This window comes from Coregonus lavaretus (genome assembly GCF_964263955.1).
Source record: "Coregonus lavaretus genome assembly, chromosome: 7".
Lineage (NCBI taxonomy): Eukaryota > Metazoa > Chordata > Actinopteri > Salmoniformes > Salmonidae > Coregonus > Coregonus lavaretus.
Window position 1 is genome coordinate 12388641 of NC_139994.1, and position 27183 is coordinate 12415823.

General features: G+C 37.6%; 1 protein-coding gene across 1 annotated transcript in view; it reads left to right on the forward strand.

The window, feature by feature from the left end:
* Window positions 1–21494, forward strand: part of LOC311132313 (solute carrier family 45 member 4-like) — a gene marked incomplete at both ends in the record, with an annotated part of 50572 nt that extends 29078 nt beyond the window's left edge. Inside the window, 5 exons of the mRNA XM_084165562.1 lie at window positions 1274–1453; window positions 1660–2837; window positions 3112–3211; window positions 4422–4633; window positions 21132–21494. Of these exons, the coding sequence (XP_084021688.1) occupies window positions 1274–1453; window positions 1660–2837; window positions 3112–3211; window positions 4422–4633; window positions 21132–21494 (2033 nt within the window). The remainder of the gene's footprint in view (window positions 1–1273; window positions 1454–1659; window positions 2838–3111; window positions 3212–4421; window positions 4634–21131) is intronic.
* Between the last annotated feature and the right edge of the window lie 5689 nt (window positions 21495–27183).

Here is a 27183-nt window from a genome sequence, read left to right on the forward strand (position 1 = left end):
TGACTACACACAGGCTCAGACAGTACAGACTTCAGTAATACAAATTTACACTTCTCTTCCTCTGTGGTTGTTGTTAATTAGCAAAATAAATTCTAAAGAGCTTTGTCCCTTTATGAGAACATTTGAATAATGACTTGTTTGTTGTTGTGTCCTGGGAATGGGGAGTTCCTCTGGGCTCAATGTTATGATGGAAGTAGTAAATGGAAGTTTACAACTAAGAGTTTAGATTCCCAGTGAAATAATTCACAGTAGGCCAGACTTGCAATGTCACTAATGACACTTACCGTACAGGGATGATGTTGTGTTTTACTGGCTAGTGTTTATTTTTAGAGGATATTTTGATAAATGATATTTACGTGTGATGCTTGTACTGATAACTCTGCGTTGGAGTGAACTAGGACAGGAGTCTCTTTTAAATAGTATACACTGATGAGGTATCATATCGTCGCTGTCAGATGAAAACCTCTTATCTAAAAAAAAAAACAGGAACTTTTCAGGAAATGGAGAATTTTTTTTTTTTTACCATTAACGAACATACAATTTGGAAACTTAAGAAGCTATTTTGAATACATTTTCTTGGTCCTTGTTAAGAAATGTTCAGAGTACGTTGAAGGGGTTACTGCTTTCAATACATGTAAAAAATATGAAAATTGGCTAAAATTGAGTTTGGTTTTCATCACACAGTGACAATCTAGATATTCCCTGTAGCCCTGAGGGTGATCATCCAATCAAGTTCTTCCTGTCCTCTGAGGTGGAATATACCATATATACGTCAGCATGTGCCATGAACCAATGTTTGTTGGGGTGACTGAACTTCAGACACTAGACCACTGGGTAAGACAAGGTCACAGCTCAGACCAGACCTCTGGGTAAGACAAGGTCACAGCTCAGACCAGACCTCTGGGTAAGACAAGGTCACAGGTTGGACCAGACACAAGGGCACAGATAGTAGTCACGCAGCACCTTGGCAAATGGCTATGAATGACCTAGGGTATATGGTTGTGTGTGTGTGTGTGTGTGTTAGAAGGCAGTTACGTGCCATAATTGTAACCCACTAATCGGGTATTGATTCACGTGCAATATCTCGATCCTGCTGTGTTCTCATAGTTGCAGAGCAGCAAAGTAACTAGGATGGATATAGCTTATCAATATGTATACTGGATTGGAATGATATGGTCTCTGTTGCGAACTTTCTGTCTGTGAATTATGCCTATGGTTTTCTGAAGGTGTTGTACCAGCTAGGATACCAACTCTGACTCTGTTTGTGTTCCAGGTCTTGCTGTCGGCGACGTGCCAAATAACCAGCCCATAGGGATCGTTCTGACGGTGCTCGGTGTAGTGGTGCTGGACTTCAGTGCAGACGCAACCGAGGGTCCCATAAGGGCTTACCTACTAGACGTGGCAGACACCGAAGAACAAGACATGGCCCTCAACATCCACGCCTTCTCCTCTGGTACGATACACGTCTTAGTAGCACTCACCTTGTATTTCAGGATGTTTCCATGCCAATACCTTTGTCTGTAATGTCTGTGAAAGTTTTTTAAGTAATGTAATATTTTCATACAGGAAATTCAGCTGAAACGGAGATCCATGCTGGCTTGCTATGTTATGTTATTAGAGATGCTAATTGTGTATTTTGTGTGTGTGTGCATGGGCCAGGTTGTGGGGGAGCGGTGGGCTACGCGCTAGGCGGTCTGGACTGGACCCACACATTCCTGGGCTCTATCTTCAAGTCCCAGGAGCAGATTCTCTTCTTCTTCGCCGCCATCTTGTTCACTATCTCTGTGGTGCTGCATCTGTTCAGCATCGAAGAGCAGCGGTACAGCCCCCAGCAGGACCGGCTGGACGAGGAGGCCGACGCTGGCTCCTCCACGGCCCACAAGGCCAACTGCTCCCTGGGGAAGTTCCATGGCCACAACACCCCCCACATGGAGCTCATAGGAGAGGACGACATCTACGACCCTTGCGATCGTTACGACCGTTACGAGTTCTACGGGGACGGCGAGGGGGACGAGGACGGGCGCTCATTGAGCGACATGGACTTCCTGGATGTGGAGATGGTGAGGTCCAAGTCGGACTCGGTTCTGCAAATGGCCGACGCCACACTGGATCACCTGGACCACGATGCTCTGTCCCTGCTTCACATCGAGCCCTCCATCTTCGCCGACCGCCTGTCGTCCTACCACGGCTCTCCACCACGCCGCAGCAGCAGCACAGGCAGCCAGGACCTCCTCAAAACCTCAAAAAAGATCTGCCGGCTGTCCCAGTTCCTGCAGGAGCAGGACCGCGACGGGGAGGTGGCGCTTCTCAACAACCAGCTCAACGAGCAGAAGACGCCCAACGGCCGGGCGCACGCCAACAGCTTGGGCCAGGGCGCCAACGGGCACGGCTGCATGGTCATGAAGAACTCGGCCAGCACCAACGCCTCCATGCGGCGCCGCCGACACATCTTCTACCGCCAGCCATCCTGCACCTTCTCCTATTACGGCCGCGTGGGCTCCCACCGCTACCGCTACCGGCGGGCCAACGCCGCGCTGCTCATCAAGCCGTCGCGCAGCTTGAACGACATCTACGAGGTGCAGCGGAGACAGAAGAGGAAACAGCAGAACCCCAGAGCGCGCCACCAGTCAGGCAACACCAACTCCAGCGGGGACACGGAGAGCGAGGAGGGGGAGACGGAGACCACGGTCAGGCTGCTCTGGCTTTCCATGCTGAAGATGCCTCCAGAGCTGATGAGGCTCTGTGTCTGTCATCTCCTCACCTGGTTCTCCATCATCGCTGAGGCCGTCTTCTACACTGACTTCATGGGCCAGGTCATCTACCACGGCGACCCCACGGTAAGGCTACTGGGACGCCAAGGACCAATATGCCACGTTATTAAATAGCCTATTGTATTTATAAAGGCAAAGTCTTTTTTTCATGTCTTCTGCAAATAAAAAAACTATTAATCACACAAACTCAATCTCCGATTGCCAGATCACTCGCCACCAGATTTTTGTTGCCGACCGGTTACCCTCTGGTTGCTGGCCCGCCTCTCTAACCTCTGGGATACTGGCCTCCCATTCTCTATCCCTAACTAAACTGAGCTGTTGTTTTCCCTCCTCTCTCCAGGCTCCTGCTAACTCCACGGAACTGCAGAACTACCACAAAGGAGTTCAGATGGGCTGCTGGGGGCTGGTCATCTATGCCTTGACCGCTGCCTCCTGCTCAGGTGAGTGACCAGTCATTGAGTAGAATAAATAAATGATTGGATGGATGAATGGAAGGATGGATGGATGAATGGAAGAATGGACGGTTGAACTAACTAATAAATCAATTTAGTGTGATATGTTACATTTCGTATGGTAAGCATAACGAAATTGCAAAACGTACAATATGTTACGAATTAGCTAAACGTACAATATGTTACAAATTCGAGCTAGGTGGCTAACGTTAGCTAGGGTTTAGGGTTAAGGTTAGGGTTAAGTTTAGGAGTTAGGTTGTTGGGTTAAGGTTAGGGTTAGGGGAAGGGTTAGCTAAAAGGGTTAGGGGAAGGTTTAGCTAACACGCTAAGTAGTTGCAAAGTAGCTAAAAAGTAGTAAGTAGTTCAAAAGTAGCTAATTAGCTAAAATGCTAATGTTGTCCGTGAATAGATTCGAACTCGCAACCTTTGGGTTGCTAGACGTTCGAGTTATACGCCCACCCACCCTACTTTGGTTTTTTCCTTAAGTAACCATCTGTCTTATGTAACCATACCAAACGTAACCTATCATACTAAGTTGAGTGTCCTGGATTTACATTTACTATGTTGTGTCTAGTCTATCAGACCAGGCTGAGCGCCCAGGGCCCAGGGTCCGTGTGCTCTGAGGCAGCCATAAAGTCCTTTCTAAACAATGTACGCAGTCTGCAGCCAATGTGCTATCTGTCGCTCTGTTCCCATGCTGGAGGGTTAGACCATGACAAGCCAGTAAGCTGAGATGATTTGTGCAAGTGATAGTCACTCAATCAGTCCAAAGAAATTGTAGTGCTTTTTATGATTGGACTATTCACAAAGAGCTGTACAGCAACCAGCACCTAAACACCCAGGGTAAGTCACAAGAGGAAATCTGTACTAATTGCTGGTCACTAAATCATGGTGAATGTCGTCTAGTTGACCCACGGTGTGGATAAGACTTACAGGGGTCACCTCTCTTGTAACTAAACCAACTCTTTATACGAGGCCATATGAAATCTAGGTGTCTTCGTAGGTTCAGGCTTCGGCCACTGTGCTTCTGCATCTGCATTGCTTGCTCTTTGGGGGTTTAGGCTGAGTATCTGTAAAGCACTTTGTGACAACTGCTGATGTAAAAAGGGCTTTATAAAATACATTTGATTTGGCCTCCCCTTGTTTATATAAACTACACTTACAATCGCTTATAAACAATGATATTGTATTGTTTCAGCCTTACTGCAGAAGTACCTGGACAACTTTGACCTGAGCATCAAGGTTATCTACGTCCTGGGTACGCTGGGCTTCTCCATCGGTACGGCCGTCATGGCAATCTTCCCCAATGTCTACGTCTCCATGGTGATGATCAGCAGCATGGGCATTATCTCCATGAGCATCTCCTACTGCCCCTACGCCCTCCTGGGACAATACCATGAGATGAAAGAAGTAATGATCTATACTAGTTAGAACACACTGATAACAGGTTAGTTACTTAGTTACACACTGATATAACAGGTTAGTTACTTAGTTGCACACTGATATAACAGGTTAGTTAGTTACACACTGATATAACAGGTTAGTTGCACACTGATATAACAGGTTAGTTAATTACACACTGATATAACAGGTTAGTTAGTACACTGATAACAGGTTAGTTAGTTACACACTGATAACAGGTTAGTCAGTTACACACTGATAACAGGTTAGTCAGTTACACACTGATAACAGGTTAGTTAGTTACTCACTGATATCAGGTTAGTTAGTTACACACTGATATAACAGGTTAGTTAGTACACTGATAACAGGTTAGTTAGTTACACACTGATAACAGGTTAGTCAGTTACACACTGATAACATGTTAGTCAGTTACACACTGATAACATGTTAGTCAGTTACACACTGATAACAGGTTAGTTAGTTAAACACTGATATAACAGGTTAGTTAGTACACACTGATATTTAACAGGTTAGTTAGTACACACTGATAACATGTTAGTCAGTTACTCACTGATAACATGTTAGTCAGTTACTCACTGTTATAACAGGTTAGTTAGTTACTCACTGATATATCAGGTTAGTTAGTTACACACTGATATAACAGGTTAGTTAGTACACACTGATATAACAGGATAGTTACATACTGATTTAACAGGTTAGTTAGTTACTCACTGATATATCAGGTGAGTTAGTTACACACTGATCTAACAGGTTAGTTAGTTAGTTACACACTGATATAACAGGTTAGTTAGTACACACTGATATAACAGGTTAGTTAGTTACACACTGATATAACAGGATAGTTAGTAGACACTGATATAACAGGTTAGTTAGTTACACACTGATATAACAGGTTAGTTCGTTACACACTGATATAACAGGTTAGTTAGTTACACACTAACAGGTTAGTTAGTTACACACTGATAACAGGTTAGTTAGAACCCACTCATAATAGATTAGTTAGTTACACACTGATATAACAGGTTAGTTAGTTACACACTGATATAACAGGTTAGTTAGTACACACTGATATAACAGGTTAGTTAGTACACACTGATATAACAGGTTAGTTAGTTACACACTGGTATAACAGGTTAGTTAGTTACACACTGATATAACAGGTTAGTTAGTACACACTGATATAACAGGTTAGTTAGTTACTCACTGATATATCAGGTTAGTTAGTTACACACTGATATAACAGGTTAGTTAGTTACACACTGATATAACAGGTTAGTTAGTACACACTGATATATCAGGTTAGTTAGTACGCACTGATAAAACAGGTTAGTTAGTACGCACTGATATAACAGATTAGTTAGTACACACTGATATATCTGGTTAATTAGTTACACACTGATATATCAGGTTAGTTAGTTAGTTAGTTAGTTACACACTGATATAACAGGTTAGTTAGTTACACACTGATATAACATGTTAGTTAGTTACACACTGATATAACAGGTTAGTTAGTACACACTGATATAACAGGTTAGTTAGTACACACTGATAACAGGTTAGTTAGTTACTCACTGATATATCAGGTTAGTTAGTTACACACTGATCTAACAGGTTAGTTAGTTAGTTACACACTGATCTAACAGGTTAGTTAGTTAGTTACACACTGATATAACAGGTTAGTTAGTTACACACTGATATAACAGGTTAGTTAGTTAAACACTGATAACAGGTTAGTTAGTTACACGCTGATAACAGGCTAGTCAGTTACACACTGATAACAGGTTAGTTAGTTAAACACTGATATAACAGGTTAGTTAGTTACACACTGATATAACAGGTTAGTTGCACACTGATATAACAGGTTAGTTAGTACGCACTGATATAACAGGTTAGTTAGTACACACTGATATAACAGGTTAGTTAGTTACACACTGATATAACAGGTTAGTTAGTTACACACTGATATAACATGTTAGTTAGTTACACACTGATATAACAGGTTAGTTAGTACACACTGATATAACAGGTTAGTTAGTACACACTGATAACAGGTTAGTTAGTTACTCACTGATATATCAGGTTAGTTAGTTACACACTGATCTAACAGGTTAGTTAGTTAGTTACACACTGATCTAACAGGTTAGTTAGTTAGTTACACACTGATATAACAGGTTAGTTAGTTACACACTGATATAACAGGTTAGTTAGTTAAACACTGATAACAGGTTAGTTAGTTACACGCTGATAACAGGCTAGTCAGTTACACACTGATAACAGGTTAGTTAGTTAAACACTGATATAACAGGTTAGTTAGTTACACACTGATATAACAGGTTAGTTGCACACTGATATAACAGGTTAGTTAGTACGCACTGATATAACAGGTTAGTTAGTACACACTGATATAACAGGTTAGTTAGTTACACACTGATATAACAGGTTAGTTGCACACTGATATAACAGGTTAGTTAGTACGCACTGATATAACAGGTTAGTTAGTACACACTGATATATCCAGTTAATTAGTTACACAATGATATATCAGGTTAGTTAGTTAGTTAGTTAGTTACACACTGATATAACAGGTTAGTTAGTTACACACTGATATAACAGGTTAGTTAGTTACAAACTGATATAACATGTTAGTTAGTTACACACTGATATAACAGGTTAGTTAGTTACACACTGGTATAACAGGTTAGTTAGTTACACACTGGTATAACAGGTTAGTTAGTTACACACTGATATAACAGGTTAGTTAGTTAGTTACACACTGATATAACAGGTTAGTTAGTTACACACTGATATAACAGGTTAGTTACACACTGATATAACAGGTTAGTTAGTTAGTTACACACTGATATAACAGGTTAGTTAGTACACTGATAACAGGTTAGTTAGTTACACGCTGATAACAGGCTAGTCAGTTACACACTGATAACAGGTTAGTTAGAACCCACTCATAATAGATTAGTTAGTTACACACGGTGATATAACAGGTTAGTTAGTACACACTGATATAACAGGTTAGTTAGTACACACTGATATAACAGGTTAGTTAGTTACACACTGGTATAACAGGTTAGTTAGTTACACACTGATATAACAGGTTAGTTAGTACACACTGATATAACAAGTTAGTTAGTTACTCACTGATATATCAGGTTAGTTAGTTACACACTGATATAACAGGTTAGTTAGTTACACACTGATATAACAGGTTAGTTAGTACACACTGATATATCAGGTTAGTTAGTACGCACTGATAAAACAGGTTAGTTAGTTAGTACACACTGATATATCAGGTTAGTTAGTACGCACTGATATAACAGATTAGTTAGTACACACTGATATATCTGGTTAGTTACACACTGATATATCAGGTTAGTTAGTTACACACTGATATAACAGGTTAGTTAGTTACACACTGATATAACATGTTAGTTAGTTACACACTGATATAACATGTTAGTTAGTACACACTGATATAACAGGTTAGTTAGTACACACTGATAACAGGTTAGTTAGTTACTCACTGATATATCAGGTTAGTTAGTTACACACTGATCTAACAGGTTAGTTAGTTAGTTACACACTGATCTAACAGGTTAGTTAGTTAGTTACACACTGATATAACAGGTTAGTTAGTTACACACTGATATAACAGGTTAGTTAGTTAAACACTGGTATAACAGGTTAGTTAGTTATACACTGATATAACAGGTTAGTTAGTTACACACTGGTATAACAGGTTAGTTAGTTACACACTGATATAACAGGTTAGTTAGTACACACTGTTATAACAGGTTAGTTAGTACACACTGATAACAGGTTAGTTAGTTACTCACTGATATATCAGGTTAGTTAGTTACACACTGATAACAGGTTAGTTAGTTACTCACTGATATATCAGGTTAGTTAGTTACACACTGATCTAACAGGTTAGTTAGTTACTCACTGATATATCAGGTTAGTTAGTTACACACTGATCTAACAGGTTAGTTAGTTAGTTACACACTGATCTAACAGGTTAGTTAGTTAGTTACACACTGATATAACATGTTAGTTAGTTACACACTGATATAACAGGTTAGTTAGTTACACACTGGTATAACATGTTAGTTAGTTATACACTGATATAACAGGTTAGTTAGTTACACACTGGTATAACAGGTTAGTTAGTTACACACTGATATAACAGGTTAGTTAGTTAGTTACACACTGATATAACAGGTTAGTTAGTTACACACTGATATAACAGGTTAGTTAGTTAGTTACACACTGATATAACAGGTTAGTTAGTTAGTTACACACTGATATAACAGGTTAGTTAGTACACTGATAACAGGTTAGTTAGTTACACGCTGATAACAGGCTAGTCAGTTACACACTGATAACAGGTTAGTTAGAACCCACTCATAATAGATTAGTCAGTTACTCACTGATAACATGTTAGTCAGTTACTCACTGGTATATCAGGTTAGTTAGTTACACACTGATATAACAAGTTAGTTAGTACACACTGATATAACAGGATAGTTACATACTGATTTAACAGGTTAGTTAGTTAGTACACACTGATATATCAGGTTAGTTAGTACGCACTGATATAACAGATTAGTTAGTACACACTGATATATCCGGTTAATTAGTTACACACTGATATATCAGGTTAGTTAGTTACACACTGATATAACAGGTTAGTTAGTTACACACTGATTTAACAGGTTAGTTAGTACACACTGATATAACAGGTTAGTTAGTACACACTGATATAACAGGTTAGTTAGTTACACACTGATATAACAGGTTAGTTAGTTACAAACTGATATAACATGTTAGTTAGTTACACACTGATATAACAGGTTAGTTAGTTACACACTGGTATAACAGGTTAGTTAGTTATACACTGGTATAACAGGTTAGTTAGTTACACACTGGTATAACAGGTTAGTTAGTTACACATTGGTATAACAGGTAAGTTAGTTACACACTGATATAACAGGTTAGTTAGTTAGTTACACACTGATATAACAGGTTAGTTAGTACACTGATAACAAGTTAGTCAGTTACACACTGATAACAGGTTAGTCAGTTACACACTGATAACAGGTTAGTCAGTTACACACTGATAACAGGTTAGTTAGTTAAACACTGATATAACAGGTTAGTTAGTTAAACACTGATATAACAGGTTAGTTAGTTAAACACTGATATATCAGGTTAGTTAGTTACACACTGATATAACAGGTTAGTTAGTTACACACTGATTTAACAGGTTAGTTAGTACACACTGATATAACAGGTTAGTTAGTACACACTGATATAACAGGTTAGTTAGTTACACACTGATATAACAGGTTAGTTAGTTACAAACTGATATAACATGTTAGTTAGTTACACACTGATATAACAGGTTAGTTAGTTACACACTGGTATAACAGGTTAGTTAGTTATACACTGGTATAACAGGTTAGTTAGTTACACACTGGTATAACAGGTTAGTTAGTTACACATTGGTATAACAGGTAAGTTAGTTACACACTGATATAACAGGTTAGTTAGTTAGTTACACACTGATATAACAGGTTAGTTAGTACACTGATAACAAGTTAGTCAGTTACACACTGATAACAGGTTAGTCAGTTACACACTGATAACAGGTTAGTTAGTTAAACACTGATATAACAGGTTAGTTAGTTAAACACTGATATAACAGGTTAGTTAGTTAAACACTGATATAACAGGTTAGTTAGTTAAACACTGATATAACAGGATAGTTACATACTGATTTAACAGGTTAGTTAGTTACTCACTGATATATCAGGTGAGTTAGTTACACACTGATCTAACAGGTTAGTTAGTTAGTTACACACTGATATAACATGATAGTTAGTTACACGCTGATAACAGGCTAGTCAGTTACACACTGATAACAGGTTAGTTATAACCTACTCATAATAGATTAGTTAGTTACACACTGATATAACAGGTTAGTTAGTACACACTGATATAACAGGATAGTTACATACTGATTTAACAGGTTAGTTAGTTACTCACTGATATATCAGGTTAGTTAGTTACACACTGATATAACAGGTTAGTTAGTTACACACTGATATAACAGGTTAGTTAGTACACACTGATATAACAGGTTAGTTAGTACACACTGATATAACAGGTTAGTTAGTTAGTTACACACTGATATAACAGGATAGTTAGTTACACGCTGATAACAGGCTAGTCAGTTACACACTGATAACAGGTTAGTTAGAACCCACTCATAATAGATTAGTTAGTTACACACTGATATAACAGGTTAGTTAGTACACACTGATATAACAGGATAGTTACATACTGATTTAACAGGTTAGTTAGTTAAACACTGATATAACAGGTTAGTTAGTTAAACACTGATATAACAGGTTAGTTAGTACACACTGATAACATGTTAGTCAGTTACTCACTGATAACAGGTTAGTCAGTTACTCACTGGTATATCAGGTTAGTTAGTTACACACTGATATAACAGGTTAGTTAGTACACACTGATATAACAGGATAGTTACATACTGATTTAACAGGTTAGTTAGTTACTCACTGATATATCAGGTGAGTTAGTTACACACTGATCTAACAGGTTAGTTAGTTAGTTACACACTGATATAACAGGTTAGTTAGTTACACACTGATATAACAGGATAGTTAGTTACACACTAACAGGTTAGTTAGTTACACGCTGATAACAGGCTAATCAGTTACACACTGATAACAGGTTAGTTAGAACCCACTCATAATAGATTAGTCAGTTACTCACTGATAACATGTTAGTCAGTTACTCACTGGTATATCAGGTTAGTTAGTTACACACTGATATAACAGGTTAGTTAGTACACACTGATATAACAGGATAGTTACATACTGATTTAACAGGTTAGTTAGTTACTCACTGATATATCAGGTTAGTTAGTTACACACTGATATAACAGGTTAGTTAGTTACACACTGATATAACAGGTTAGTTAGTACACACTGATATATCAGGTTAGTTAGTACGCACTGATAAAACAGGTTAGTTAGTTAGTACACACTGATATATCAGGTTAGTTAGTACGCACTGATATAACAGATTAGTTAGTACACACTGATATATCCGGTTAATTAGTTACACACTGATATATCAGGTTAGTTAGTTACACACTGATATAACAGGTTAGTTAGTTACACACTGATATAACATGTTAGTTAGTTACACACTGACATAACAGGTTAGTTAGTTCACACTGATATAACAGGTTAGTTAGTACACACTGATATAACAGGTTAGTTAGTTACACACTGATATAACAGGTTAGTTAGTTACAAAACTGATATAACATGTTAGTTAGTTACACACTGATATAACAGGTTAGTTAATTACACACTGGTATAACAGGTTAGTTAGTTATACACTGGTATAACAGGTTAGTTAGTTACACACTGGTATAACAGGTTAGTTAGTTACACATTGGTATAACAGGTTAGTTAGAACCTACTCATAATAGATTAGTTAGTTACACACTGATATAACAGGTTAGTTAGTAAACACTGATATAACAGGATAGTTACATACTGATTTAACAGGTTAGTTAGTTACTCACTGATATATCAGGTTAGTTAGTTACACACTGATATAACAGGTTAGTTAGTTACACACTGATATAACAGGTTAGTTAGTACACACTGATATAACAGGTTAGTTAGTTACACACTGATATAACAGGATAGTTAGTTACACGCTGATAACAGGCTAGTCAGTTACACACTGATAACAGGTTAGTTAGAACCCACTCATAATAGATTAGTTAGTTACACACTGATATAACAGGTTAGTTAGTACACACTGATATAACAGGATAGTTACATACTGATTTAACAGGTTAGTTAGTTACTCACTGATATATCAGGTTAGTTAGTTACACACTGATATAACAGGTTAGTTAGTACACTGATAACAGGTTAGTTAGTTACACACTGATAACAGGTTAGTTAGTTACACACTGATAACAGGTTAGTCAGTTACACACTGATAACAGGTTAGTCAGTTACACACTGATAACAGGTTAGATAGTTAAACACTGATATAACAGGTTAGTTAGTTAAACACTGATATAACAGGTTAGTTAGTTAAACACTGATATAACTAGTTAGTTAAACACTGATATAACAGGTTAGTTAGTACACACTGATAACATGTTAGTCAGTTACTCACTGGTATATCAGGTTAGTTAGTTACACACTGATATAACAGGTTAGTTAGTACACACTGATATAACAGGACAGTTACATACTGATTTAACAGGTTAGTTAGTTAGTTACTCACTGATATATCAGGTGAGTTAGTTACACACTGATCTAACAGGTTAGTTAGTTAGTTACACACTGATATAACAGGTAAGTTAGTTACACACTGATATAACAGGATAGTTAGTTACACACTAACAGGTTAGTTAGTTACACGCTGATAACAGGCTAGTCAGTTACACACTGATAACAGGTTAGTTAGAACCCACTCATAATAGATTAGTCAGTTACTCACTGATAACATGTTAGTCAGTTACTCACTGGTATATCAGGTTAGTTAGTTACACACTGATATAACAGGTTAGTTAGTACACACTGATATAACAGGATAGTTACATACTGATTTAACAGGTTAGTTAGTTACTCACTGATATATCAGGTTAGTTAGTTACACACTGATATAACAGGTTAGTTAGTACACACTGATATATCAGGTTAGTTAGTACGCACTGATAAAACAGGTTAGTTAGTTAGTACACACTGATATATCAGGTTAGTTAGTACGCACTGATATAACAGATTAGTTAGTACACACTGATATATCCGGTTAATTAGTTACACACTGATATATCAGGTTAGTTAGTTACACACTGATATAACAGGTTAGTTAGTTACACACTGATATAACATGTTAGTTAGTTACACACTGATATAACAGGTTAGTTAGTACACACTGATAACATGTTAGTCAGTTACTCACTGGTATATCAGGTTAGTTAGTTACACACTGATATAACAGGTTAGTTAGTACACACTGATATAACAGGATAGTTACATACTGATTTAACAGGTTAGTTAGTTAGTTACTCACTGATATATCAGGTGAGTTAGTTACACACTGATCTAACAGGTTAGTTAGTTAGTTACACACTGATATAACAGGTAAGTTAGTTACACACTGATATAACAGGATAGTTAGTTACACACTAACAGGTTAGTTAGTTACACGCTGATAACAGGCTAGTCAGTTACACACTGATAACAGGTTAGTTAGAACCCACTCATAATAGATTAGTCAGTTACTCACTGATAACATGTTAGTCAGTTACTCACTGGTATATCAGGTTAGTTAGTTACACACTGATATAACAGGTTAGTTAGTACACACTGATATAACAGGATAGTTACATACTGATTTAACAGGTTAGTTAGTTACTCACTGATATATCAGGTTAGTTAGTTACACACTGATATAACAGGTTAGTTAGTACACACTGATATATCAGGTTAGTTAGTACGCACTGATAAAACAGGTTAGTTAGTTAGTACACACTGATATATCAGGTTAGTTAGTACGCACTGATATAACAGATTAGTTAGTACACACTGATATATCCGGTTAATTAGTTACACACTGATATATCAGGTTAGTTAGTTACACACTGATATAACAGGTTAGTTAGTTACACACTGATATAACATGTTAGTTAGTTACACACTGATATAACAGGTTAGTTAGTACACACTGATATAACAGGTTAGTTATTACAAACTGATATAACAGGTTAGTTAGTTAGTTACACACTGATATAACAGCTTAGTCAGTTACACACTGATAACAGCTTAGTCAGTTACACACTGATAACAGGTTAGTTAGTTAAACACTGATATAACAGGTTAGTTAGTACACACTGATATAACAGGTTAGTTAGTACACACTGATATAACAGGTTAATTAGTTACACACTGATATATCAGGTTAGTTAGTTTGTTACACACTGATATATCAGGTTAGTTAGTTACACACTGGTATATCAGGTTAGTTATTACAAACTGATATAACAGGTTAGTTAGTTACACACTGATATATCAGGTTAGTTAGTTACACACTGATTTAACAAGTTAGTTACTACACACTGATATAACAGGTTAGTTAGTACATACTGATAACAGGTTAGTTAGTTACACACAGATATAACAGGTTAGTTACACATTGATTTAATAGGTTTGTTAGTTACACACTGATATCAGGTTAGTTAGTTAGTTAGTTACACACTGATATAACAGGTTAGTTCATTACACACTGATATAACAGGTTAGTTAGTACACACTGATATAACAGGTTAGTTAGTTACACACTGATATAACAGGTTAGTTAGTACACACTGATATATCAGGTTAGTTAGTACGGACTGATAAAACAGGTTAGTTAGTTAGTACACACTGATATATCAGGTTAGTTAGTACGCACTGATATAACAGATTAGTTAGCACACACTGATATATCCGGTTAATTAGTTACACACTGATATATCAGGTTAGTTAGTTAGTTAGTTAGTTAGTTACACACTGATATAACAGGTTAGTTAGTTACACACTGATATAACAGGTTAGTTAGTTACACACTGATATAACAGGTTAGTTAGTACACACTGATATAACAGGTTAGTTAGTACACACTGATATAACAGGTTAGTTAGTTACACACTGATATAACAGGTTAGTTAGTTACAAACTGATATAACATGTTAGTTAGTTACACACTGATATAACAGGTTAGTTAGTTACACACTGGTATAACAGGTTAGTTAGTTATACACTGATATAACAGGTTAGTTAGTTACACACTGGTATAACAGGTTAGTTAGTTACACATTGGTATAACAGGTTAGTTAGTTACACACTGATATAACAGGTTAGTTAGTTAGTTACACACTGATATAACACGTTAGTTAGTACACTGATAACAGGTTACTCAGTTACACACTGATAACAGGTTAGTCAGTTACACACTGATAACAGGTTAGTTAGTTAAACACTGATATAACAGGTTAGTTAGTTAAACACTGATATAACAGGTTAGTTAGTTAAACACTGATATAACAGGTTAGTTAGTTAAACACTGATATAACAGGTTAGTTAGTTAAACACTGATATAACAGGTTAGTTAGTTAAACACTGATAACATGTTAGTCAGTTACTCACTGATAACATGTTAGTCAGTTACTCACTGGTATAACAGGTTAGTTAGTTACTCACTGATATATCAGGTTAGTTAGTTACACACTGATATAACAGGTTAGTTAGTACACACTGATATAACAGGATAGTTACATACTGATTTAACAGGTTAGTTAGTTGGTTACACACTGATATATCATGTTAGTTAGTTACACACTGGTATATCAGGTTAGTTATTACAAACTGATATAACAGGTTAGTTAGTTAGTTACACACTGATATATCAGGTTAGTTAGTTACACACTGATTTAACAGGTTAGTTAGTACACACTGATATAACAGGTTAGTTAGTTACACACTGATATAACAGGTTAGTTAGTACACACTGATATATCAGGTTAGTTAGTACGGACTGATAAAACAGGTTAGTTAGTTAGTACACACTGATATATCAGGTTAGTTAGTACGCACTGATATAACAGATTAGTTAGTACACACTGATATATCCGGTTAGTTACTACACACTGATATAACAGGTTAGTTAGTACATACTGATAACAGGTTAGTTAGTTACACACAGATATAACAGGTTAGTTACACATTGATTTAATAGGTTTGTTAGTTACACACTGATATCAGGTTAGTTAGTTAGTTAGTTACACACTGATATAACAGGTTAGTTCATTACACACTGATATAACAGGTTAGTTAGTACACACTGATATAACAGGTTAGTTAGTTACACACTGATATAACAGGTTAGTTAGTACACACTGATATATCAGGTTAGTTAGTACGGACTGATAAAACAGGTTAGTTAGTTAGTACACACTGATATATCAGGTTAGTTAGTACGCACTGATATAACAGATTAGTTAGTACACACTGATATATCCGGTTAATTAGTTACACACTGATATATCAGGTTGGTTAGTTAGTTAGTTAGTTAGTTAGTTACACACTGATATAACAGGTTAGTTAGTTACACACTGATATAACAGGTTAGTTAGTTACACACTGATATAACAGGTTAGTTAGTACACACTGATATAACAGGTTAGTTAGTACACACTGATATAACAGGTTAGTTAGTTACACACTGATATAACAGGTTAGTTAGTTACAAACTGATATAACATGTTAGTTAGTTACACACTGATATAACAGGTTAGTTAGTTACACACTGGTATAACAGGTTAGTTAGTAATACACTGATATAACAGGCTAGTTAGTTACACACTGGTATAACAGGTTAGTTAGTTACACATTGGTATAACAGGTTAGTTAGTTACACACTGATATAACAGGTTAGTTAGTTAGTTACACACTGATATAACAGGTTAGTTAGTACACTGATAACAGGTTACTCAGTTACACACTGATAACAGGTTAGTCAGTTACACACTGATAACAGGTTAGTTAGTTAAACACTGATAACATGTTAGTCAGTTACTCACTGAAAACATGTTAGTCAGTTACTCACTGGTATAACAGGTTAGTTAGTTACTCACTGATATATCAGGTTAGTTAGTTACACACTGATATAACAGGTTAGTTAGTACACACTGATATAACAGGATAGTTACATACTGATTTAACAGGTTAGTTAGTTACTCACTGATATATCAGGTTAGTTAGTTACACACTGATATAACAGGTTAGTTAGTACACACTGATATATCAGGTTAGTTAGTACTCACTGATAAAAACAGGTTAGTTAGTTAGTACACACTGATATATCAGGTTAGTTAGTACGCACTGATATAACAGATTAGTTAGTACACACTGATATATCCGGTTAATTAGTTACACACTGATATATCAGGTTAGTTAGTTAGTTAGTTAGTTACACACTGATATAACAGGTTAGTTAGTACACACTGATATATCAGGTTAGTTAGTACGGACTGATAAAACAGGTTAGTTAGTTAGTACACACTGATATATCAGGTTAGTTACACACTGATTTAACAGGGTAGTTAGTTACACAATGATATAAAAGGTTAGTTGCAAACTGATATAACAGGTTAGTTAGTACACACTGATATAACAGGTTAGTTACACACTGATTTAACAGGTTAGTTAGTTACTCACTGATATATCAGGTTAGTTAGTTACACACTGATCTAACAGGTTAGTTATTTAGTTACACACTGATCTAACAGGTTAGTTAGTTACACACTGATATAACAGGTTAGTTAGTTAAACACTGATAACAGGTTAGTTAGTTACACACTGATAACAGGCTAGTCAGTTACACACTGATAACAGGTTAGTTAGTTAAACACTGATATAACAGGTTAGTTAGTACACACTGATTTAACAGGTTAGTTAGTTACACACTGATATAACAGCTTAGTCAGTTACACACTGATAACAGCTTAGTCAGTTACACACTGATAACAGGTTAGTTAGTTAAACACTGATATAACAGGTTAGTTAGTACACACAGATATAACAGGTTAGTTACACATTGATTTAACAGGTTTGTTAGTTACACACTGATATCAGGTTAGTTAGTTAGTTACAAACTGATAGAACAGGTTAGTTAGTACACACTGATATATCAGGTTAATTAGTTACACACTGATATAACAGGTTAGTTAGTTACACACTGATATAACAGGTTAGTTAGTACACACTGATATAACAGGGTAGTTACATACTGATTTAACAGGTTAGTTAGTTACTCACTGATATATCAGGTTAGTTAGTTACACACTGATATAACAGGTTAGTTAGTACACACTGATAACAGGTTAGTTAGTTACACGCTGATAACAGGCTAGTCAGTTACACACTGATAACAGGTTAGTTAGAACCCACTCATAATAGATTAGTTAGTTACACACTGATATAACAGGTTAGTTAGTACACACTGATATAACAGGTTAGTTAGTTACACACTGGTATAACAGGTTAGTTAGTTCACACTGATATAACAGGATAGTTACATACTGATTTAACAGGTTAGTTAGTTACTCACTGATATATCAGGTTAGTTAGTTACACACTGATATAACAGGTTAGTTAGTTACACACTGATATAACAGGTTAGTTAGTACACACTGATATATCAGGTTAGTTAGTACGCACTGATAAAACAGGTTAGTTAGTTAGTACACACTGATATATCAGGTTAGTTAGTACGCACTGATATAACAGATTAGTTAGTACACACTGATATATCCGGTTAATTAGTTACACACTGATATATCAGGTTAGTTAGTTAGTTAGTTAGTTACACACTGATATAACAGGTTAGTTAGTTACACACTGATATAACATGTTAGTTAGTTACACACTGATATAACAGGTTAGTTAGTACACACTGATATAACAGGTTAGTTAGTACACACTGATAACAGGTTAGTTAGTTACACACTGATATAACAGGTTAGTTAGTTACACACTGATATAACAGGTTAGTTAGTACACACTGATATAACAGGTTAGTTAGTTACACACTGATATAACAGGTTAGTTGCACACTGATATAACAGGTTAGTTAGTTACACACTGATATAACAGGTTAGTTAGTACACACTGATGTAACAGGTTAGTTAGTACACACTGATATAACAGGTTAGTTAGTACACACTGATATAACAGGTTAGTTACACACTGATATATCAGGTTAGTTAGTTACACACTGATCTAACAGGTTAGTTAGTTAGTTACACACTGATCTAACAGGTTAGTTAGTTAAACACTGATAACAGGTTAGTTAGTTACACGCTGATAACAGGCTAGTCAGTTACACACTGATAACAGGTTAGTTAGTTAAACACTGATATAACAGGTTAGTTAGTACACACTGATATAACAGGTTAGTTAGTACACACTGATATAACAGGTTAGTTAGTTACACACTGATATATCAGGTTAGTTAGTTTGTTACACACTGATATATCAGGTTAGTTAGTTACACACTGGTATATCAGGTTAGTTATTACAAACTGATATAACAGGTTAGTTAGTTAGTTACACACTGATATAACAGCTTAGTCAGTTACACACTGATAACAGCTTAGTCAGTTACACACTGATAACAGGTTAGTTAGTTAAACACTGATATAACAGGTTAGTTAGTACACACTGATATAACAGGTTAGTTAGTACACACTGATATAACAGGTTAGTTAGTTACACACTGATATATCAGGTTAGTTAGTTTGTTACACACTGATATATCAGGTTAGTTAGTTACACACTGATTTAACAAGTTAGTTACTACACACTGATATAACAGGTTAGTTAGTACATACTGATAACAGGTTAGTTAGTTACACACAGATATAACAGGTTAGTTACACATTGATTTAATAGGTTTGTTAGTTACACACTGATATCAGGTTAGTTAGTTAGTTAGTTACACACTGATATAACAGGTTAGTTCATTACACACTGATATAACAGGTTAGTTAGTACACACTGATATAACAGGTTAGTTAGTTACACACTGATATAACAGGATAGTTAGTAGACACTGATATAACAGGTTAGTTAGTTACACACTGATATAACAAGTTAGTTCGTTACACACTGATATAACAGGTTAGTTAGTTAGTTAGTTACACACTGATATAACAGGTTAGTTAGTTAGTTAGTTACACACTGATATAACAGGATAGTTAGTATACAGTGCACTAGCATCACCTACTGGATCGATTATATAACAGATGATCAGATTCACTTTTCACACAGTGTGAATTAAAATCAGGTTCATCAAATCATTGGCAGCAATCCATACAACATTTGGCGTCAAGCTTTTCTTTAACCACATGTTCCCACAATGTAGTTGTTGTCTCATTAGATACACTAGACATTAGTATGATCTTCTGCCGAAGGACGTTATTGCAGGCCCATATCCAAGAGGGCAGATTGAAGATGCCAACAGACAGTGGTAATGTTTAATCTGCTGACTGTTATGATCATCTCCAGGCTGTATGCTGCGGTGTCCATCCATAAAAAGATCCAGAAACGTAAACCTTTGTCAATATGCCAAGACTAATAGAGCATTTCAAAGCCAGATTCCATCAGAACATGCCAGAACAGGTTATACAGGTTCATATAATAGCTCCATTATATGCAAATGTATCTAAAGAATGTTTTATAATTTATTTAACCAGGTACAAGTCAGTCAGTTAAGAACACCTTGTATTTTACAATGACAACTTGGCAACTATTTGATACCATGTCTCCTCTCTCCCTCTCTCGTCCCTCCTTTCCCCCTCTCCCAGTACATCCACCACAGCCCGGGGAACTCCAAGCGGGGCTTCGGCATCGACTGTGCCATTCTGTCATGCCAGGTGTACATCTCCCAGATCCTGGTGGCATCGGCGCTGGGCGCGGCGGTGGACGCCACGGGTAGCGTGCGCGTCATCCCCATGGTGGCATCCGGCGGCTCCTTTCTGGGTTTCCTCACCGCCTGGTTCCTGGTCATCTACCCGAGCCACGGCGATGCGGAGGCCAAGGGTGAGCAGAAAGCTTTAACAGGGCCCGCCTCTGACAACAGCGGCACGGAGAAACCCAGTGTCCTGAAACTGACCAAGAAAGGCGCCGCCACCACTACGTGTAACGTGGAGTGCGAGTCCACTCTGTGATGGGGGTGAGGATGCAAATGACATCAACGAATGATGAAAAGAAAAACTGACATTCCCTTTTCCGCCACCCAAGACTGCTGCATGGCATGGGCTTGACCGACCTGCTCTTTCTCTGAGACACATGGGCCAGGATGTTTTAAGGTTTCGTTTTTCCTTGTTTCATTTCATTTGGGGCCTCTCTCTCGTGTCGCGGTCTCAGAACTTTGGTGTGGCGAGGAGAGGACAATCATCTCTCTCTCTCAGGGCCACCAGGAGCCGCCATCAAGGCGGTCCGACTGGACAGGACAGATCAGGGGACAATGGATACACATGCACGCTGAACTGGGATCTCTCGAAAAAGACATGCACTTCACTCTCGCACTTCCATTCATGGATCAAGACAAAAATAGTTTAAGAGATATTTTATTCTTCAAATAAGTGAATCATTTGAAAATACTGAAGATTCCTCTTCCTTTTGATTGAACATTTTATTTAGTTTATTTTACTCTATATATTTTTGACATGATATTGCAGAAGGACATTGTAATCACCAAATGTGGCCAGGCCCGGTATAATTTACAGGGTTGATGTTTTACTTTTTGGACTTTAAAGGTTTTTAGTGGCTTTAAGAGGAAACGGCACAGGTATAAGGAGGTGATTTCTTGGTTAGGAGAGCAACTCCAAAGGCATTGTTTGGTAAATACTTATCTTATTTATTTTATTGTAACACATACTAAGTTGTCATAAGACCAGTTACACTATATCTACACGTATATATCTCTATCCTCTTTAGTCATTTATACTAAGGATCCTATTTTCCACATTTCAGTATAAATCCTTCTGAGATCACGTCCTCAAGGGCATTACCATTGACGGAGAACAGAAACACTTTAAGGAAATGTTTAAGAGAAAGAATCTCAGTGCTGCATTGGAGTTACGGAGGAGTGCATACCAAACGAAGGAGAGAAGCTGAGGAGCGCTGTAAGGAGCTTAGAAAGTTTTCTGTCTCAGTGAGAAGAAACAGATTTCAGGCTTTATTTCCCTTACTAATTATTCTTGTTTCAATTGCAATGTTAATGGATTGTGTCACTCGCTGCACAATTTTCAGCTGTTGTCCTTTGTTTGAGGATGTTACTAAAACTAGCTAGATGTTTGTCAAATGTGGGAGTGCGGTAAGGTGGCGGGTCGGGGGAGGAGCCCTTAGGCAGAACTTAAACTGTGCAGGAATTCAAGTTGGTTCTTTTCCTACCACATAGGTCAACTATTTTCAGTTTCTAACTGAATGATAATGAAGTAATGGGTCTTAAAAGAAGAGTAATATCCTCTCACTTGTAGTCTGTTTACATTTTAGAAACCTGGTTGCTGCATGGTTTGGGCCGTGTGGCAAGTTGTGCTGTGCTCTGAAGCAGCCCTAGCTAAATGCTAACCCGCCATGTTGGCTCTGCATGGCCTCCATACAGTGCATTGGGAAAGTATTCAGACCCCTTCCCTTTTTCCACATTTTGTTACGTTACAGCCTTATTCTAAAATTGATTAAATTAAAACAATTCCTCATCAATCTACACACAATACCCCATAATGACAAAGCGAAAACAGGTAGATTTTTTTAAGCTAATTTTGTACAAATAAAAAACAGAAATGCCTTATTTACATAGGTATTCAGACCTTTGCTATGAGACTCAAAATTGAGCTCAGGTGCATCCTGTTTCCATTGATCATCCTTGAGATGTTTCTACAACTTGATTGGAGTCCACCTGTGGTAAATACAATTGATTGGACATGATTTGGAAAGGCACACACCTGTCTATATAAGGTCCCATAGTTGACAGTGCATGTCAGCACAAAAACCAAGCCATGAAGTTGAAGGAAATGTCCATATTGCAGGATTGTGTCGAGGCACAGATCTGGGGAAGGGTACCAAGAAATGTCTGCAGCATTGAAGGTCCCCAAGAACACAGTGGCCTCCATCATTCTTAAATGGAAGAAGTTTGGAACCACCAATACTCCTCCTAGAGCTGGCCGCCCAGCCAAACTGAGCAATCGGGGGAGAAAGGCGTTGACCAAGAACCCGATGGTAATTCTGACAGAGCTCCAGAGTTCCTCTGTGGAGATGGAGAGAACCTTCCAGAAGGACAACCATCTCTTTGGCACTCCACCAATCAGGCCTTTATGGTAGAGTGGCCAGACGGAAGCCACTCCTCAGTAAAAGGCACATGAAGGCCCGCTTGGAGTTTGCCAAAAGGTACCTAAAGGACTCTCAGACCATGAGAAACAAGATTATCTGGTCTGATGAAACCAAGATTGACTTCTTTGGCCTGAATGCCAAACGTCACGTCTGGCGGAAGCCTGGCACCATCCCTACGGTGAAGCATGGTGATGGCAGCATCATGCTGTGGGGATGTTTTTCAGCGGCAGGGACTGGGAGACTATTCAGGATCGAGGGAAAGATGAACGGAGCAAAGTACAGTGAGATCCTTGATGAAAACCTGCTCCAGAGTGCTCAGGACCTCAGACTGGGGCGACGGTTCACCTTCCAACAGGACAACGACCCTAAGCACACAGCCAAGACAACGCGGGGAGTGGCTTCAGGACAAGTCTCTGAATGTTCTTGAGTGGCCCAGCCAGAGCCCGGACTTGAACCCGATCGAACATCTCCGGAGAGACCTGAAAATAGCTGTGCAGCGACGCTCCCCATCCAACCTGACAGAGCTTGAGAGCATCTGCAGAGAAGAACGGGAGAAACTCCCCAAATACAGGTGTGCCAAGCTTGTAGCGTCATACCCAAGAAGACTCGAGGCTGTAATCGCTGCCAAAGGTGCTTAAACAAAGTACTGAGTAAAAGTTCTGAATAGTTATGTAAATGTGATATTTTTTTATTTTGGGGCAGAAATGTCTAAATCTTTTTTTGCTTTGTCATTGTAGGGTATTGTGTGTAGCTTGATGAGGGGGAAAAAACAATTTCATCAATTTTAGAATAAGGCTGTAACATAACAAAATGTAGAAAGAGTAAAAGGGTCTGAATATTTTCCGAATGCACTGTATACTGAGCTGGAATGGGGGCTCAGTTGCATTCTTGTATAGAAGACATGGTGGGCTGAGGATGGAAGCTAGTGGAGGAAGTAGAGCTCCACTGTAAAACTCGTTGGGGCTAAATGTCCAGCTGGTCTGTCTGCTGGTTATGGCTTTACAGGCCAATGTGTCTCTGCTGTGACAGGCCCCAGGAGGTCTAACCAGAGCCTTCTTAGGGCTATCTAGAGCTGGGAATACCCCAAAACTATCCAGGTTGACTGTGTTTCTACAGGAATACTTACCGTATACGAGATATGGCTTCCTTCTACTACGTGTTTATTATATTGAACAGTTAGAGTACATCGCTCTGTCATCTCTAGTTTAGGATACATGTTAATCCATAGAGGTAGAAGTGTAATTTAACCTTTATTAATAAGTGTAAAACTGAAAAACAATAAGCTGAAATCTTTTCAGTGTCGAGGAGATTTATACCAAACTTGAAGTGAAAACAAACAGAGAGCATAAAGTTTTTGACAAATCTGTCGATCGTTGCAATAATGTTTTCTGCCTGAGTAAGCAAGGGTGGAAGTGTTAAGACTCTGGGGTCAGGTGAACTTTTATAATGCCTGGGTGGATGTAGCCTATGTGTATCATAGTTATATGAAAAAGAAAAACAACAATCATGTACTCGTAGCTAAAGGAGCATAGTATTGGTTTGGTATTTAAGAGAAGAACCTTGTTGAATACTTGAAGTGCAACTTGAGTGTTTCTAAGATGCAAGGAAGTGTATGAAAGTTTTCCTGAACCTCTTGCCGTTGACTCTGGAATGTTGAGATTGTGGCCTACGTTGAAAGGCCTGCTGGGAGTTGGAGTTTCCTTGATTCCATCAGGTGACAATGGAAAAGTCATGAATGTAAAATCTTTGTTGTTTTGTGATGGGCAGAGAGTCTGACATTGCACAGAACTTGCACATACAAAGTTTGAAGAAAAAAAAAAGAATAATCTTGCAAAAGAAAAAAATCTAAACTGTGGATATTTATTTTTTGAGCTCTTTTCTCGTTAAATGGACGCTTTCACTTTATTTAAATATACACAAATACAGAGAGAGATATTTACAGTTGTAACAAATGCAAGAGAGGTATGTTACAGTAATCGGAGGACTGGAATGTGTTTGAAACACGTGTGTGTGTGCGAATGAGGGGGTGTGTGTGTGTGTGTGTGTGTGTGTGTGTGTGTGTGTGTGTGTGTGTGTGTGTGTGTGTGTGTGTGTGTGTGTGTTAGATTTCAATCTCACCTCAGTTTTTCCTGTTCCTACGTCTCCACAATCATCTGGTTTACAATTCACTTTATTTTCAAAGCTTGAGGTCACGCTGCAATACCAACATTTAATTTGAAATTTTTACACCGAAATATCTTTGAATAAGTATAGGCCTAGTTCTTAAGATCAATTTCCCTATTGTTGCTTTTGATAGGAAAATGATATCATTCATCTCTCATTATGTTAGATTCCGTTTATAAGATCATCTGATTTTAGGACAATGGGAGTTGCGTATATTTTTTTCTGTTACTAAAATGAATCACGGATGTTTCGTAAAGATTTAATAATGGGAAAAACAGAGTATTTGCAGTGTACTATATGCCTTGTCATGAAAGTTGTAAATATTATTTTAGTTTATTTTGCTGCTATAAAAAAGCTGATTATTTGTATTAGTTTTTTTTCTAAGTACTGTATATACATTGTGTAAATATGCTTGAGCCTTCATATGTAGAAGTATGGAAGAACACTGTGTTGAATGCACCTTTAAAAAACTTAGAAGCTCTTTGGTTATTGTTTCTTTATTATTGTACTACACTCACATACATTACATTTTGAAGACTAAGTATTAGATATGTATCTACACATATAACCATAAACTGCATCATCAGCATCTCTGAAATACTGTACAAGCGTAATATAAAGTCATGTTAACGTTAGAGGGTGGTTTGTTTTTAGGTCAACATGAGTAAATCCAACGTACTGTAAGGCCGTGGGTTGTCCGAAGGTCTTGTAGATGAAGAAGCGGACACAACGGCTATCAGTGCATTAGACGGCAAACTTTAATGAAGAGACTCTGCATAATTTGTCAGGGGATATCAAATGAATACAAAATGGGAGAGGGAATAGCTACACCCCCACATCATATTCCAGTCCCACAATACCTGTCAGTTTGTGCCCATCACTGAGGTCAAACCACAGGTCATCCACACTGATAGATAGACAAAGTGAGCTAACCACAGCTTCCTCTTTCAATTAAAGCCACACTGTAAGATCATGTTTGTTTATGATAAGGTGAAACAGTTGTTGGCATTGGCTACATTAATTGTATATAATGTCTGATATGCCACGGCTGTCTGCCAATCAGCATTCAGGTCTCAAACCACCCGGTTTATAATACTTCTTAAACCTATGGGTATATTTGATCAATTTTATTTACTGGAAATCTACCAGACTGCAATACTATGGCTTGGTCAGAAAGTCATATCTACTATACATAATGTCCACTCGTCTGTGAATGTTGACAACAGTCCCTTATATAAGGCTGCCACCTTGTGGTGATGTTGTACTGTTACATTTCTCACCACTGGATACTATTCTGTGTTTCATTTATGTTTTTCTCGCCGCTGGATGGCAGCATTTAACTGCATAGCAACCAGCAGTCCT